The sequence below is a fragment of the Engystomops pustulosus genome, chromosome 2 (genome assembly GCF_040894005.1).
Source record: "Engystomops pustulosus chromosome 2, aEngPut4.maternal, whole genome shotgun sequence".
NCBI lineage: Eukaryota > Metazoa > Chordata > Amphibia > Anura > Leptodactylidae > Engystomops > Engystomops pustulosus.
In genome coordinates this window covers 118,621,831-118,639,000 of record NC_092412.1, presented here as the reverse complement: position 1 = coordinate 118,639,000, position 17,170 = coordinate 118,621,831, and the positions used below count along the sequence as shown (strand labels likewise).

At 39.3% G+C, this 17,170-nt stretch overlaps 1 protein-coding gene across 4 annotated transcripts in view; it reads left to right on the top strand.

The window, feature by feature from the left end:
• CLIP2 (CAP-Gly domain containing linker protein 2) overlaps positions 1–17,170 on the top strand; it is a 79,252-nt gene that overhangs the window by 45,257 nt on the left and 16,825 nt on the right. For 3 of the 4 annotated variants that reach the window (XM_072136167.1, XM_072136166.1, XM_072136165.1), the window contains exons 5-9: positions 5,769–5,982; positions 8,265–8,462; positions 10,025–10,128; positions 10,370–10,430; positions 13,111–13,215. In XM_072136167.1, the coding sequence (XP_071992268.1) occupies positions 5,769–5,982; positions 8,265–8,462; positions 10,025–10,128; positions 10,370–10,430; positions 13,111–13,215 (682 nt within the window). The remainder of the gene's footprint in view (positions 1–5,768; positions 5,983–8,264; positions 8,463–10,024; positions 10,129–10,369; positions 10,431–13,110; positions 13,216–17,170) is intronic. The other variant, XM_072136168.1, reaches the window with a different exon arrangement.

Sequence of the window (17,170 nt, the reverse complement as noted above, 5' to 3'; positions counted from 1 at the left end):
TTCGTAGATTGAAATCAGCATTGTACAGGGAGTGCCAGATTCATGAAGAACAAACACTACAATTTATGAATCTGGCGCTACACACTACACATGCAAATTGCACATAGTCCAGTTTGCACTGTTTTTAGTAAATCTGGGCCAATCTGTTGAAGGTCTTTAAAAGGTAATGTAATAATGACTGAATGCATAAAAAGTATGTGCTGTTATCTTTCGGGTGTCATGGAACAGATCCAAGCCCTTATAATAGCACAGAATTAAATCCAAAAACTCATTTTTTTCTGCTTAATCAAACGTGAACACGTTTATAGCAGTCTTTGACAAAGTGTTACATTTTTACTTGTAAAGTCTTTATTAAACATTGTGCCAGAAAAATATAATATCAGTAATATTTACAAAGTGTACATGTATATTATAACCAAATTGAACATACATATCAAGAGTCCCAGGTCTGCATTAATAAACAGAATGTGGGCACTTATCAAAATTAACAGCAGTGATAAATCAGGTTGTATTTCGGATCCTATGTGCTCCGGAAGAGGTACGGTAAAAGAATCTAGTGTAAATGGTTAAAGTCAACGTTTAAGGGGTATTCCCATCTTGATATTCACATTTCATTTAATTCATCTGACATACGCATAGATTTCTTCATTTCATTGTACCTGAAAGAACATAAATTCACCTAAATGTAGTTACATGGTCCATTATAAACTAGATATTCGTCCTTGGATACAACCACCCCTGTTGGAGTGATGCAAAGAAAAAAATTGTTTTTGCACATAAAATGGCCGGAAGTCACTGCATGTCTCATGTAATGACCTCTAAATACCGGTTGCGTGGCACCTCAATGGTATATGCATGACCACCATAGCGGTGGTCGTATCCAACAATCTTGTTTCTAAGAGACAACATGGCTAAATAAATAATTTTCCCACAGGTACATTTTTTAATAACATGCAATTTGAGAATTATATATATATATATATATATATATATATATATATATATATATATATATATACTCACCGGCCACTTTATTAGGTACACCTGTCCAACTGCTGGTTAACACTTAATTTCTATTCAGCCAATCACATGGCAGCAACTCAGTGCATTTAGGCATGTAGACATGGTCAAGACAATCTCCTGCAGTTCAAACCGAGCATCAGTATAGGGAAGAAAGGTGTTTTGAGTTCCTTTGAACGTGGCATGGTTGTTGGTGCCAGAAGGGCTGGTCTGAGTATTTCAGAAACTGCTGATCTACTGGGATTTTCACGCATAACCATCTCTAGGGTTTACAGAGAATGGGCCGAAAAAGAAAAAACATCCAGTGAGCGGCAGTTCTGTGGGCGGAAATGCCTTGTTGATGCCAGAAGTCAGAGGAGAATGGGCAGACTGGTTCGAGCTGATAGAAAGGCAACAGTGACTCAAATCGCCACCCGTTACAACCAAGGTAGGCAGAAGAGCATCTCTGAACGCACATTACGTCGAACGTTGAGACAGATGGGCTACAGCAGCAGAAGACCACACCGGGTGCCACTCCTTTCAGCTAAGAACAGGAAACTAAGGCTACAATTTGCACAAGCTCATCGAAATTGGACAGTAGAAGATTGGAAAAACGTTGCCTGGTCTGATGAGTCTCTATTTCTGCTGTGACATTCGGATGGTAGGGTCAGAATTTGGCATCAACAACATGAAAGCATGGATCCATCCTGCCTTGTATCAACGGTTTAGGCTGCTAGTGGTGGTGTCATGGTGTGGGGAATATTTTCTTGGCACTCTTTGGGCCCCTTGGTACCAATTGAGCATCGTTGCAACGCCACAGCCTACCTGAGTATTGTTGCTGACCATGTCCATCCCTTTATGACCACAATGTACCCAACATCTGATGGCTACTTTCAGCAGTATAATGCGCCATGTCATAAAGCTGGAATCATCTCAGACTGGTTTCTTGAACATGACAATGATTTCACTGTACTCAAATGGCCTCCACAGTCACCAGATCTCAATCCAATAGAGCATCTTTGGGATGTGGTGGAACGGGAGATTCGCATCATGGATGTGCAGCCAACAAATCTGCGGCAACTGTGTGATGCCATCATGTCAATATGGACCAAAATCTCTGAGGAATGCTTCCAGCACCTTGTTGAATCTATGCCACGAAGAACTGAGGCAGTTCTGAAGGCAAAAGGGGGTCCAAGCATGGTGTACCTAATAAAGTGGCCGGTGAGTGTATAATCAGTTCTATATGCCATATTAAACAACCTATATGGGGTAATATACAATCTGTGGAGGAAATATAAGTTAGAAACATATTACTTAGCACATTTACTTAGAAAATCGGAAACTTCACTAAAAGTACGTGTGCCAGAAATCATGAATCTGTCACTTCCCCATACTGGCCCGACAGAGTTCACCAACTTGTTTGTGGTGCACCTTTAGCATAGGGCATGTTTGCATGTTAAATACGGTGCTCAGTTGGACCGTGCTAGTGCAGCTTTGCCACAAAAGGGTGTCATGCGACACTATAGCAGCGCAGACACTTCTTAAATACCTGTGCAAGCGGTATCCCCTATAAGAATGTGCAAAGTCTGACAAAAGTGCTTAGTAAATGTACCCCATTGTGCTTCACTCACAAAAACTTTAGGCAGTAACGCTGACCACTGGCCATCTGAAATAGTACCCAGATCACTCTCCCGTTTAGGTTTTGCTGTCTAAGGGGACTTTTTCAAATGGGCGTCTAATAGATAACTATAATTCAGGGAATAACTCTGTTAGTATCACCCCCTTGATTACCATATCAATCACTAAATTATTAGCAACTGCTAATTTTTACAAAGTCTAGTGCATCAGGTTTTATAATGGCAATTTGCATATACTCCAGAATGTTATAAAGAGTAATCAGCTTAATAGCAATTAATTGCAAAGTCAATATTTGCCTAGAAAATGAACTTTTTCCCCCAAAGCACATTTCAACTTCATTGCAGGCCTGCCTTAAAAAGAGCAGCTAACATCATTTCAGTCATTACTCCATTAACACAGGTGTGGGTGTTGATGAGGACAGGGCTGGAGATCAATCTGTCATGAGTAAGTAAAAATCACACCACTGGACACTTTAAAAGGAGACTGGTGTTTGACATCATTGATTCTCTTCTGTTAACCATGGTTATCTCTAAAGAAACACGTGCAGTCATCATTGCACTGCACAAAACTTGCCTAACAGGGAAGAGTATCGCAGCTAGAAAGATTGCACCTCAGTCAACAATCTATCGCATCATCAAGGAGAGAGCTTCCATTGTTGCCAAAAAGGCTCCAGGGCACCCAAGAAGGACCAGCAAGCGCCAGGACCGTCTCATAAAAGTTTTTCAGCTTCGGGATCGGGCTACCAGCAGTGTAGAGCTTGCTCAGGAGTGGCAGTAGGCAGGTGTGAGTGCATCTCCACGCACTGTGAGGTGGAGACTCTTGGAGCAAGGCCTGGTGTCAAGGCAGCAAAGAAGCCACTTCTCTCCAAAAAAAACATCAGGGACAGACTGATATTCTGCAAAAGGGAGTGGACTGCTGAGGACTGTGGTAAAGTCATTTTCTCTGATGAATCCCCTTTCCGATTGTTTGGAACATCTGGAAAACAGCTTGTTGGGAGAAGACAAGGTGAGCGATACCACCAGTCTTGTCTCATGCCAACTGTAAAGTATCCTGCAACCACTCATGTGTGGGTTTGCTTCTCAGCCAAGGGAATTGGCTCTCTCAGTCTTGCCTAAAAACACATCCATGAATAAAGAATGGTACCAGAATATCCTCCGAGAGCAACTTCTCCCAACCGTCCAAAACAGTTCGTGATCAGCAATGCCTTCTCCAGCATGATGCATAAAGCAAAGGTGATAACTAAATGGCTCAGGGAACCAGAGATTTTGGGTCCATGGCCTGGAAACTCCCCAGATCTTAATGCCATTGAGAACTTGTGGTCAAGAGATGGGTGGACAAACATAAACCAATTGTGACAAAATGCAAGCATTGACTGTGCAAGAATGGACTGCTAGCAGTCAGGATTTGGTCCAGAAGTTCATTGAGAGCTGCCAGGGAGAATTGCAGAGGTCCTGAAGAAGAAGGGTCAACACTGCAAATATTGACTTTCTACATTAACTCATTTTTACTGTCAATAAAAGCTTTTGTTACTCATAATATGATTGAACTTGTATTTCTGTATGTGATAAAAACATCTGACAAACACACATAAAGACCAGAGGGCAACAGATCATGTGAAAATATAATATTTGTGTCTAAAAACTTTTGGCCATATGACTGTACTTCCACATGTGCCAATAAGCATTATCAAGACATCATCATTTACTAAGGGCCGTTTTCCGACAGGTTACGCAAATTTTTCTGCTTTGTGCCGATTTTCCCTGTTTTGCCCCAGGATTTTGCCACACGCCATTGGATTGCACCAGGATTTTGCAACACGCCATTGGATTGCACACGACGGAAGTCGGGGGGCATGGCCGTACGAAAACCCGACGGATTCGGAAAAAACGCTGCATTTAAAAAAAAAAGTGTCACTGGACACGCGCTTACCTGCACTCGGCCCGGCTTGGTGAAGTTCAGTGCATTCCGAGGAACTTCAGTGCAGCAGCGACACCTGGTGGACCTCGGAGGAACTGCCTTAGTGCATCCCGGCAGAACCCGAATCCTCCGCAGAGAACACGACGCTGGATCGCGAATGGACCGAGTAAATCTGCCCCATAGTGTATGTCACTTTTTGACTTTGCAGACCTGAGCAAAGCAGACTTGAGCTGACTGAGATTTGCTTGCAGCACTGTGTAAAATCATGTCTACATGGGAGAGGGAGCACTGGCAGAGCTGCTATGATACAGGATTATAACAGACACCTCCATGACTCAATCCTTTTTGGTGGCAGGGAGCCCGGTATACTTTTATATACCTTTAAAACTGAATGGAAGTAAGAATGTTAATTCCCGATGACCAGCAGACTTACCCGTGCAGCTACGTTTTGTTACAGTAGAGTTCACAATTGATGGATATTTGGGTGACCATTTCTTGGAACTGTTCCTGTATTTATTTGCTATAGTTAAAGCTTTCTTCTTGTAAGGCTGTGTTCACAGTACTGTATAGACTGCAATGGCTGCAATGAATGATATGGCGCCGGATGTGTACAGCTCTGTACACAGGGAAAAAATAGGACATGTCCCATCTTTCCCCGTGTTGTGGCCCGTACACAATGCATTTCTATGGAGGGGGGAGGGGTCACTCATCCTCTTCTCCATGGCGCCGGATGTGTGCCGGGTGGGCATATGTTTGTGTAAATGCAGCCTAATACTATAAAATGTTATGGTACTACTTGAGTAATGTATACTGTAAGTAATTTCCCTGACTTTTACATACAACATGAATGTATTTTATGGATTAAGGGAAAAAATGCAAATAGGTTTTCCAGGATGGGATAAGGAAAGCCACGTGTCTTTTAGCTACCTTGTAAGGCAGCTCCTTTGACATCAAGCATGACCTTCAGGAAGCCTAATGACCTGATGCAGGATTAAGACCAAATAGTATATCTATTCCAGAAGGAACATATTCCCAACCGTAGATAGCACTGTTTCCAGCTGGTTGGGTGTCTTCAGGACAGCATAAGGAACTAGTTTGGCTGAGTAAGAGGCTTTTGACAAGGGTCGGAAAGTAAGAGTCATTAAGTAGGCTGCCAATTAAGGCCACCTTGTAAGATTATCAAACGTATAACTTGTGTCTACATTCATTTTTAGATATTTCCAGTGCCCACCGAAATTTGGTCTTTTTGCTCCAATTCATAAGGTGATCCGCATTGGTTTTCCATCTACCAGTCCTGCCAAAGCTAAAAAAAGTAAAAGAATGGCCATGGGAGTGTCAGCACTAACTCACAGCCCTAGCAGCTCTTCTATCAGTTCTGTGAGCTCAGTTGCATCTTCTGTGGGAGGAAGACCCAGCAGGAGCGGCTTGGTAAGAACGTGGGCTCTAAGGTCCTAGAATGTTATTTCCTTTTAATTTATCTACCCTGCTTTCAGTATATATTTTTTAAAGGAACCTGTCATCTGGAATTCATATTTTGACCTTAGGATAGGTTCCCATGGGCTTTTTAATACTGATTACCAATTCTATTTTATAATTAGATACATTACATTCTTAGTTCCATTCAGTTTTAAAAGTATATTGCTGCCACCAAAGAGGATAAAGTCATGGTGGTGTCTGTTATAATCCTGTGTCGCCACAGCTCTGCCAGTTCTCCTCCTTCAAACAGACCCAAGCTGACTTGACTGCTACCAGCACTGTGTAATCTCATTTCTGAATGAGGGAGAGGGAGGAGGAGGAGAGCTGTCAGAGCTGTGATGACGCAGGATTATAACACCTCCATGACTTAATCCTTTTTGGTGGCAGGGAGCCAGGTATACTTTTATATACCTATAATACACCTTTTTATATACCTATGAAAAACTGAATGGAAATAAGAATGTTAATTATAATGAGGTACCTGATTTTAACACAAAAAACTGGGAAAACCTATTGACTCGAGTATAAGCCTAGGGTAAGAAATGCATTGGTCACAGACTCCCCAATATATAGCCTTTAAGCACATGCCCCCTAGTATATATCCAGCAGCTCCACATTAAATAGTCAACCCCTGACCCCTAGTATATAGCCAGCGCATGCCCCCTAGTATAAAGCCACTACCCCCTGCCCACAGTATATAGCCAGCAGCCCCCTAGTACATCACCAGCCCCCTGCCACCTAGTATATAGTCAGTGCCTGCCCTCTAGTACATAGCCAGCCCCCTAGTATATAGCCAGCCTCCTGCCCCTAGTATATAGCCAGTAGCCCCCTTCCCCCAGTATACAGCCAGCAGCCCCCTAGTCTATAGCCATTCCCTTGCCCAGCAGCCCCATGACCAGCATAAAAAAATGGTCCTCTTCTTTCTTCAGCCCCGGCTCCGTCTTCGGGTCCTCATGCTGTAACATCGCAAATACCATGACATCAGCCTTTTGCTGAAATTACAGTGTGTGCCGATGGCGGCAAACACACTATGATGTCGGCAAGCAGCTGACATCATCGTGTATACGATGCAGCACGCAAAGACACGAAGATGAAGCTGGAGCTTCAAAAGAGCAGAAGAGGGAGGCGGGGGTCTTCGGAAAGGTGAGGGCAGAGGTTTTTTAACATAGACTCGATTATAGGCTGAGTTTGGTTTTATTTAGCACATTTTTTGTGCTGAAAAACTCAGCTTATACTCAAGTATATATGGTAATTAGTATTTAAAGAGAATCTGTCATGCAAATTAACCCAGCCAAAATAAATACTTCATTAAAAACTATGAATATAAATCATTGCCCTTATCCCTAAATGGTTCCTGTCCATGGCTGCAATATTAAAAAATCCGTTTGTAAACTAATGCGCAACTTGAATTTAGTCCAATGATACAGGTGGGTGAATCCAATAAGGCCCTGCATATTCAGTGGTTACTTGCATTGCCCTGCCTCCTTGTTCCTGATTGACAGGTCTCACTGATATGTGGCACATTGAGAGAGAGCTCTGTTACATCATTGGGCATTTCATGTGGCCAGACTGATGTCATCCAGGGTCTTTCCACATCTGAAATGTCTACCCCATGTTTATATATGATATCTGATCACAAGAAATCACAGCAGCCATGAAGGATGAGGAGGAGAATAAATGCATGGAGATAGGCTGTGATTTCATGTGATCAGATACATATATGGAGTAGATATTGCAAATGTAACAGGACCTTAGATGACATCACCATGGTCACATGGGACATAGGGAGGAGTAGATGGGAGTTGTGGGCCAAGCAGGTCACGCCCCCTCTGATGCCAGGTAACTGGGCTTTCTGGGAACCTGTCACTAGCTGTATTTGTTAAAATGTGGTGACAGGTTCTGTCTAAAAGCCTATGAGAACATGTCATTAGGTGAAAATGGCAAATCCTGATGACTGGTTCTCATAACTTTATCAGGTAGTAGTAAGTAAACAGGCTAACTGCTGCTGATAGATCTAGAAGTAGCAGTTGTAGTAGTAGAAGTGGTACTAGTACTTTTATAACTAAAAATAGTTGTAATTTTCTTTTTAAATATCAATTGTAATTTTTCTGCTTTCTTTAAAATTGTGGTTTGGGGAAATGCAGAATTAGCCTTATTTTATTGTACGATGGAAGCAGGTTGGTCTTTACCTTAAAGTACAAAAAAAAAATATATATTTTTATGCTTTGCTTTAGCTTACAGAAACATCATCACGTTACGCACGGAAAATCTCCGGTACAACTGCCCTGCAAGAAGCTCTAAAAGAGAAGCAGCAACATATCGAGCAGCTGTTGGCTGAGAGAGATCTGGAGCGAGCCGAGGTGGCAAAAGCCACCAGTCATATCTGCGAAGTGGAAAAAGAACTGACACACTTGAAAACCCAGCATGAGAAGGTATGTCAAAATCTCTTGTCATCATGTCAATCACTCTACTGTGACAATGCATACAGGTAGTTAGAAGCAGTACTAACAGTATAATACCACAGCTCTTAATGCAGGATAGAAACTAGATCTACTTGAATAAGTATAATATATTTGTAGCAGTGGAAATATTTCTGGTGCTATTTTTATGGTGACATTTCCCAAAATAGAAATAGGTTGCCAAGTTTAGTTAAGAATCAGACACATCATTTTCTCTGCCCATCCTCCACATTTTACAGTTTTTTTGGTGGACTGAGAAGGATCTCTTGCAATGTCTTCAAGAAAACCACAGAGGTAATATACCGTATGTCAAAAAAAGGAAACACTTTGTCAGCCAACTTATATACAATATTCCACATGGAGGAGCTCCTCAGTTGGGAACTTCATTCACACTCCTTACTTGCTAAAAAATTGGCCTCCTGGATGGGATTCCAGATACCAACAAGTTCTATGGCACTAAAGCGGCCCTATTCCAGAGTTATCTGCATAATTCCACAATCCGTATAAACCCTTCCCCCACCAGTCAACTTTGCTGACAGTTTGGGCCTAAATGATCACTACAGATTATCCTCTTACCATCTTTTTGCACAGCATATAGTAAAGTATAAGTATATATATGTACATATAAGGTATAAGTATGAAGTTCTAATGTTTTATGTCATGTATAATTATGCTATCCAATATTTTGCTTAATTTTTATTATCTCTGCACAATGGGGCCTGCACACCCTCATCACTCAGGAAAACACATGACTTTATTATATGCAACTGTATTTACCAAGTTCAATAAAAAGAGATTTGTCCAAAAAAAAGGAAACACTTGACGACACTTTAACACATGAAAGCTCTAACAATTTTATGAAATGCATTCACTACAAGGACGCATTTTGTAGATCAGCTACATCTGCTAAGTTTTTGCAATGCAAAAGCTGCTATAAATGACCCCATAACATCTTATAAGCTTGTGATATATATATCCCACGCCAGATGTTCTTTTTGTAAATCTTGGTGACTTATTTTTAAGGCCATGGCGACAGCTGTTTTAGATCAATTTAGTCCATGTCACCAGAAAATATTACTCTTGTAGTTTATTAGGTCTTTAAGTGTTGAATCAGTAAATCAGAGATACATTTGTGCACTTTATTTTTTTAATTGTTCACTTGTCTTGTGTGTTCTTTTTATGAGTGTAATAGTTTTTTGAACTGAAAGCTGACCATACAAATAAGAATGACTGTTTAGCTGTCATCTATTTCTCTCAAACCCCTCAAATGTGTTCATACCCAAGTTAGACTACTTAGCTCTTATATTCTGTCATCTTCTGCCATAAAGTCTCTATACATAGGTTGGTTAGCCTGTTGTGCTAAAAATTAGCAAGTTACATGTTAAGAGTATAGCCGTTTTGTAAAGAATAAAGCTTTAAAGCTAGCCATACACATTGAACAGTACAATGATCTCTATAGTTATTACATATTTCTGTTCAGCTGATATTTTTCTAATATAAGAAGCTTTATGTTTAATGCTCATATTATTTTCTAGTATGTTGCAGAGGCAGAGGGCAATCTTCAGAGGGCTCGTACTATGGTGGAAAGTACACAGAAAGAAAAAGTTGAGCTACTGAACCAGCTAGAAGAGGAAAAAAGGTAATACAAATTTATGGTAGGACAGGAGTTCAATAGTTGTTTATGATGGAAACTATTTGCATCTCATCTTAATAATTTGAACTTCTACAATGTTTCATACATTGTTGCATGACATTAAGAGAAAAAACAATAGTAAATAAACAATGGTTAATCAAGTTAAATACAAAAATCAACTTGAATTTGATGTTGCCTGTGTTTATTTCTTATAAGGTGAGATAACAGTATATTTTTAACAATTTAGGAAAGTTGAAGATCTTCAGTTCAGAGTGGAGGAGGAGTCTATCACAAAAGGAGATCTCGAGGTACTGTTTGTATCTTTTATTTTAGTTTCTGTGGTTGAGGTATTGAAAGAATAATGCCAGTGATATGTTACAAGGCTAATATCAGATTTAAGAATGTTTATGGTTATTCTTTGAAATGTATGGCAAAATATTAGTTAAAGTAAGTACAAAGATGATTGACTATTCTGTGCTCTTTTCAGTGCTTGAGGTGTCAGATAACAGTATTTCTTTTAAAATATAAACATCATGCTTGGGAGATCATTTTCCCATTCTATTAGGTTACATTGACTCACTAAATATTAAATGGATGTGATAATATTTTATATAATTTTGGACAGTTTATTTTTGTTCTACATTGTAACTCTGTAAATCACAATGTATAATTTCACTGAATTATTTCTGTTGATGTTTTAAATGTATTACTACATTAAGAAGTCCACTATACTGACATTTTGAAGCCAAAGACAATCTTGTACTTGGTAACTATTCTATCTTGTAGATTTTATGGAATTAAAACCATGTACTTTCAGCCATAAAATTCCTGCACATTGGCTCTTAGTCACAATGTCTCCATTCTTTGTAGTTCATCCTCCCCGATGGCCCCTTCCATTGACATTCACTTGAATAGAAACACATTGTGGAATGACATTCAAGAGTCTTTCTGGGGAAAGCTTCCGGGCTGTATGCTCATATTTCTAATTGAGGTAGTAAGATACTTAATAAAAAAAAATTCTGGCAATTACAGAGTTAATTAATAAATCACAGCCACATTGCATGACAGATAAGCAAATATTTATTTTATGATAACCCAAAAATAAAATAGTCATTGCAGAGTTTGAAGGTGACAACACTGATCTGCTGTCCTTTGTAGAGATCGATGATAGTATGCCAGTGAGAATGTGTTATTCTTGCACTTTGCCATCATGACGTAACTCTGTAGGAAGAGAAAGCTTTAGATGAACAGAAAGACAATTCTAGGACTAAGGGCTGTAAGGGAGATCATTAAAAGGTTACTCAGCAGTAAAACGTATATATAGCTATTAATAATTCCCCACCGTTAAGGAAACACTAAAAAAAAAAATTATTTGATTTATTTCTCAAAGTGACAACCAAAACAGGTACTATTTTTTATATTTTAATATTTATACATATTTATTTGATCATGTACATTACAAAAAAAAATGCTTCATGAAATATTGCACATAATGTAACCAAGTGTACACTACTTGTTGTAAACATGTGGCATGGTATGCAATCTTTGTTTACAATAGATGGAAGACGATATTATGTTATCATAATTAAGAATAGTGATACCAGCATATAAATATTGTAGTCACAAATTATACTATGGTCTATAATTGTCAATAAGAATATGGCTTATGTCACTCACTATTACTGTATATTAAGCTGAATCAAACATTAAAGCATTTGACTACCTTGGGTATTTATTTACTCACCCCTTTCTGCAGCCCTACCAAATGGAGAACTTGCCTCATATGTATGGCCACTCTCCATTCATGTCTATGGGAGTGCCTAAATAGCCAAGCATATAGACATTCCCTAGGACCTGAATGGAGAGTGGCAGCACATGCGCAGCAAACCCCATTCTCAAGATAGCTACACCAATAATGTATGTATGACATATCCTGAGGATATATGATAAAAACCCAAGCTGGAAATACCTCCTTTAATGTTTGGTTCAAAGCTGTGAGCTTTAAATTATATAGCTCACTATTATCACTTAAGATGATGATAAAGATGGTAGGTTTTCTACATCCAGGCTGTAAACAACCCCATTCCAGGCACCTGGACTGCTGCTCCTTGGTCTGAAGTTAGCATACACAGCAGACAACTGAGGACAAACTGACTCAGCCTTCCTAATTAGGACGTATATCTACGGTGTAGGACACTGTCCTCACTTCCAGTGAGTGAAGCTATTACCCCCATGCCAGGTATTGGTGCAGAAGTTGTGTAGAGCAAGCCTTTTTGTGTCTGACCCTGTTTATTCTCAACTAACACTGCACCACCAATACCTTAAAACATGCGTGTATTAGTATTCTTCATTATCATCAGGTGGCAAAGTCTTACATCTATTGCAAATATAAGAATACATAACATCCAATGGACCGTTTACAACATAAATGACACAAAAACTCTCAACTGGTGTTGTCAGCAACATTTATTTATTATTAGAAAATGTTATAATAGTTATTGTAGGCCCCTTTTCCACCTGCTTTCTTTTACCTCCCTGTATACTGGTATCAGTACAGGTTTTATGAGATACATTGATGGCCTATTCTCAAGTGATAGGCAATCACTGTATGTTCTGTCGGGGTTCCACAGTAACTTACAATTAAGTAATGAACTGTGCATACCATTTTCTTCAGTGGCTTATATTCCAGAAAATCACTTCAAGGATTATCAATAGCTCATGCACAAGTAGTTATTGCTATCTTCTTCTTGAGGCATAGGAAACAAAGTAGGAGAGTAATTGACTTCCAAAACCTCTTCACAAAATGGTACCGTTTACGGGGAAATGAACAGTAATAATCTACTTCTTCTGCCATTGTCGGTTACTATCATTTATCATATGGGATTCGTCAAAATCAGCAGTTTGTCAACAGTATCCTTTCCTTATAGATGTTGGATGATGCTTCAACTTTTCATTCCTGCTCTCTCTCTTTCCTATCCGTGTGCACAGACACAGACGCGGTTGGAGCATGCCCGAATTCGGGAGCTCGAGCAGAATCTACTGTTTGAGAAGGCAAAAACTGCAAAGCTTCTCAAAGAATTAGAGGACAAGAGGGTACAGTAAAATGGAATCAGTGAACTCTGCCTGAAGTCCTGTGTGCTTGTTAGCTTCATTTACACCCCTTTGGCCTGATTTTTTTGCTTCACATAGTTTCTGACCACATTTGGCTTTGAAACATTTTATTTTTGCATCCACTCTTTAGCACCCTTACTAGATTATTATTTGCCAATGTTTTTCAGACTGAAAGCAGTAGTATTTCAGTTTGCACATTTCTATCTAGGTGCTTTTTTTCAATTTTTAACTTCTGAAATTTTACAGCAAATAGTACAAAATGGAACAAATATGTCTATTTAATGAAAACTATAATATTGCATATTGTTTCAGTAAGGGTACTATTATATAGATAGGATATTTGTCAGGCTATTATATATAGTACTACTGCTTTTAGTTTGTTGCAAAGCACATAGAGTCATTGGAGTTTCGCATCAGCATTTTTACATGTCTTTCATTACTGCATTGATAACTATTAAATTACATTGGTATCTGTAAGAAATTTGCATCATAATTTACAGTAACAACAGTAACATATTTTCATCTAACCCAGCATAGTCCAAAATGAAATATTTTCACATCATGGTATGAGGTGTAACGTGGGAATTTTTGGGCCCTTGGAGCTTAGTTTACAAAGCATCTTTTACCACACACTTTCCATTGGGAATCTCCTTTTTCAAAATTGCTCTCCAATTGAGATTAATGCTAGAGCGTTGTGCCTTCTTTCTGTGTCTGCCTAAAAAAGAAAAAAGAAACAACATGCCCTATATTCAGGGCAGACAATGCACTGAATATAGGGAATATTTCTGTCCTTGGATTTGGACACCATTTTTGCAACTGATTTTTAAATAAAAGCCATTGTAAACATAAACTTATTATAGGTCAGGTTTCCATTTCTTTATTTGATAGAATATTGTAACATATGGAAGAGGTAATACTGATGGTCTGCCCCAATTAATAAAACATGTGTAGGGCTCTATGCATGGGTAGAGCAGTTTGGCTATTTGGAGCATTCCTTTGGAGCAGCTTTACATCATTCATATGAACTTTTAAGTTGACGATATGACAGTAGAGTAGAGAGACCCACATAAACAATGAAATTTATTCTATGCTCACCTGTATACCATAGCACCTAACATTTGGTCATTGGAGATGACAAGTATTGGTTAATCATAAGAAAAGACTATCAATATTGTGCAATAAAAAACCCTTTCAGCTCTACTTCCAGAAAAAAATTAGCAACCTGAAATATGAATAATGTAAGCTGCCTACTATGGATGATGCATACTGATCGATAATTTTTATGTTGTACCATACATCAGAAAATAATTAGTTGATAAATTTTGAGACATTTTGGAGATGGAAAATCTTTATGTGCATGAGGCCCAAGTGTGAACTTATACAAGGCAGTTTACATGTGTGCCAGGGTTGCTTACTTGATGAGATATTTGTAGACAATTTTTTACCATGAATTTTCTTTATTGGAAAATATGTAATAAAATAGTAAATTAATCTATAGACAATTTTATACCCTGCCAATCATGTACTTTGTGCCTAAAGTTAGCTCCAAATGTCTATGCATTTTGGTACATACTGATGGATCTTAGGGCTTCTTATAGCAAACTTTAACAGAGTAAGGCCGCATTAACACAACAAGCTTGCGGCCGTACATACGTTTCCCATAGACGGCAATGGCCGCACAGAGTTATACGTGCTGTACACGGGAAAAATGTCTTATATTTCCACGTGTGCAGAGCCAGTACGCTGTGCGTTTCTATGGAGAGGGGAGGGGTCTCCACCTTTCCATCACTCCGGATGTATACCCGCCTGGCTACGGCCTGGTGGGCATACATTAGAGTAAATTATCCCTAAGGCTACATGCACACAACTGTATTTTGGGGTCGTGATGAATCAAGTATAAGACACTGAAAGGCTAACCTATATTTACCATGTTAAATGTTGGTATTCACAGCTGGGAGTCATGGGTAATGTGACCCGCTGGCAGCAGAACTTGGAACTTCATGTAATGCTCTGTGCTTGGCTGGCTTCTGTACATCCCTGTCTGCATTACTGTCTGCATGACCCACTCTATCTGCTGGAATCCAGCACACAGGAAGTCCTGAGTCCTGCTGCTGGTGTGTTATGTGACCCTGCGGCACTCTGCAGCAAACAGAAAACTTTAACAGGGTAATTATAACATACCATATATACTCGAGTAGAAGTTGAGTTTTTCTGCACAATTTTTGTGCTGAAAAAGCCCCACTTGGCTTATACTCAAGTATATAAAAATAGTTAGTACTTACCCTCCGGTGTTGACCCCCGGCATCCTCTTCTCACCACAGCACATCTTCAGGTTCCCAGCCAGGCCAGCAGATGCACTTCTATACAATCTGCTGGAACAGAAACACAACAGTGTCACCTGACAGAAGACGTGCAGCGGGGTGTAGAATACTAACTTTAGGGGCACTCTGCTGGACATTATATGAAAGCGGGGCAATCTGCTGGACATTATATCAATGGGGGGCACTCAGCTGGACATTTTATTAATTGGAGGGGCTGCTGTGGACATTTCATTCATGAGGGGAGACTACATTACATTTTATTAAACAATAGAGGCTGCATTTCCCACCCTAGGCTTATACTAGAGTCAATATGTTTTTCCAGTTTTTTTGTGGTAAAAATCGGTACCTTAGCTTATACTCGGGTACATACGGTAGGCGACTCTGTTAAATCATATACTTAAACTGTTAAAGTGTGCTTTAAGTTACCAACTCCTATAAGTATAATCATGGTTCATTTCCAACCCACACAAAAAAGTGTCTGAAACCTGTAACAAATGTATATGCTTTACATTAAACCACTATTCTTCTATGGTTAGCATAGTAAACCTTAATAAATATTATAATAAGTTTACTTAAATAGAACAATACCTGTGGGGAACATGCCTATAGAGCAAAAAAAGTTTCTGACTGAGTGATCTTTTTCAAAACTGGTCTTTAAAGAGTAACCGTCATATAAAAAAACTTTTGATATGTTGTAGGGCATTCAATTTTAAGCCCTTTTGCATTTGGATTAGTTACCCGAATCTTGCTCCTTTCTCTGCTGTTCAGAACCCTTCTCCCTGTTATCAGCCTCTATCAGTGATCAGTGTTGACTTCCCGTCCACACTGGGCTGAATACAGAGTGAGAATGTACATGTGAGACACACACCCCTCTCCTCCCTGTCTTTCCCTTACTGATGTAGTAAATGCAATAAAGTATCGGTACATCACCAATCCTCCTTGAACGCTCAAGCTCTCTGAAGGAGGAGTTACCTCCGAAATGTCACACCGTTCCTCAACTTGAGTGTTCGAGGTCTCGGTAATGCCGATAATGCAGCGTGGCTATGGACAATGGACTATCATTTCTACTAAATGAAGATGTACTCATATTTTATTGCATTTACTATTGTATATATGAAGACAAATGAACTTTTTTTTCAAATATTTTTTGGATGGTCTCAATTATTGATATAAAGATTACCGTAATTATAAACAGTATACCACAATACAGTAATAAATACCACCCTATCATCCAAACACTACATTCAGAGCAGACTTAAATACTGGTGTCCCCCAGAGCAGCCAAATAATACTGAAGATGCATAGCAGACTAACAATACTGCAGAACCCCAGAGCATAAAGATACTAATACTGGAGACCCAATAGCAGATAACAATACTGAAAATCCCATAGCAGATAATAATACTAGGGACCCCATAGCAGACTAAAAATACTAAAGAATCATAGAGCATAAAACTACTGATACTGGAGACCCCCACAGCAGACTGACAATACTGGAGGTCTCCAGAACAGACAAATACTAATACTGGAGACCCCTAGAGCAGACAATAATCCTGGAGAGCAATAGAGCATAAAACTACTAATACTAGAGACCTGCAGACCACAAAACTAATAAA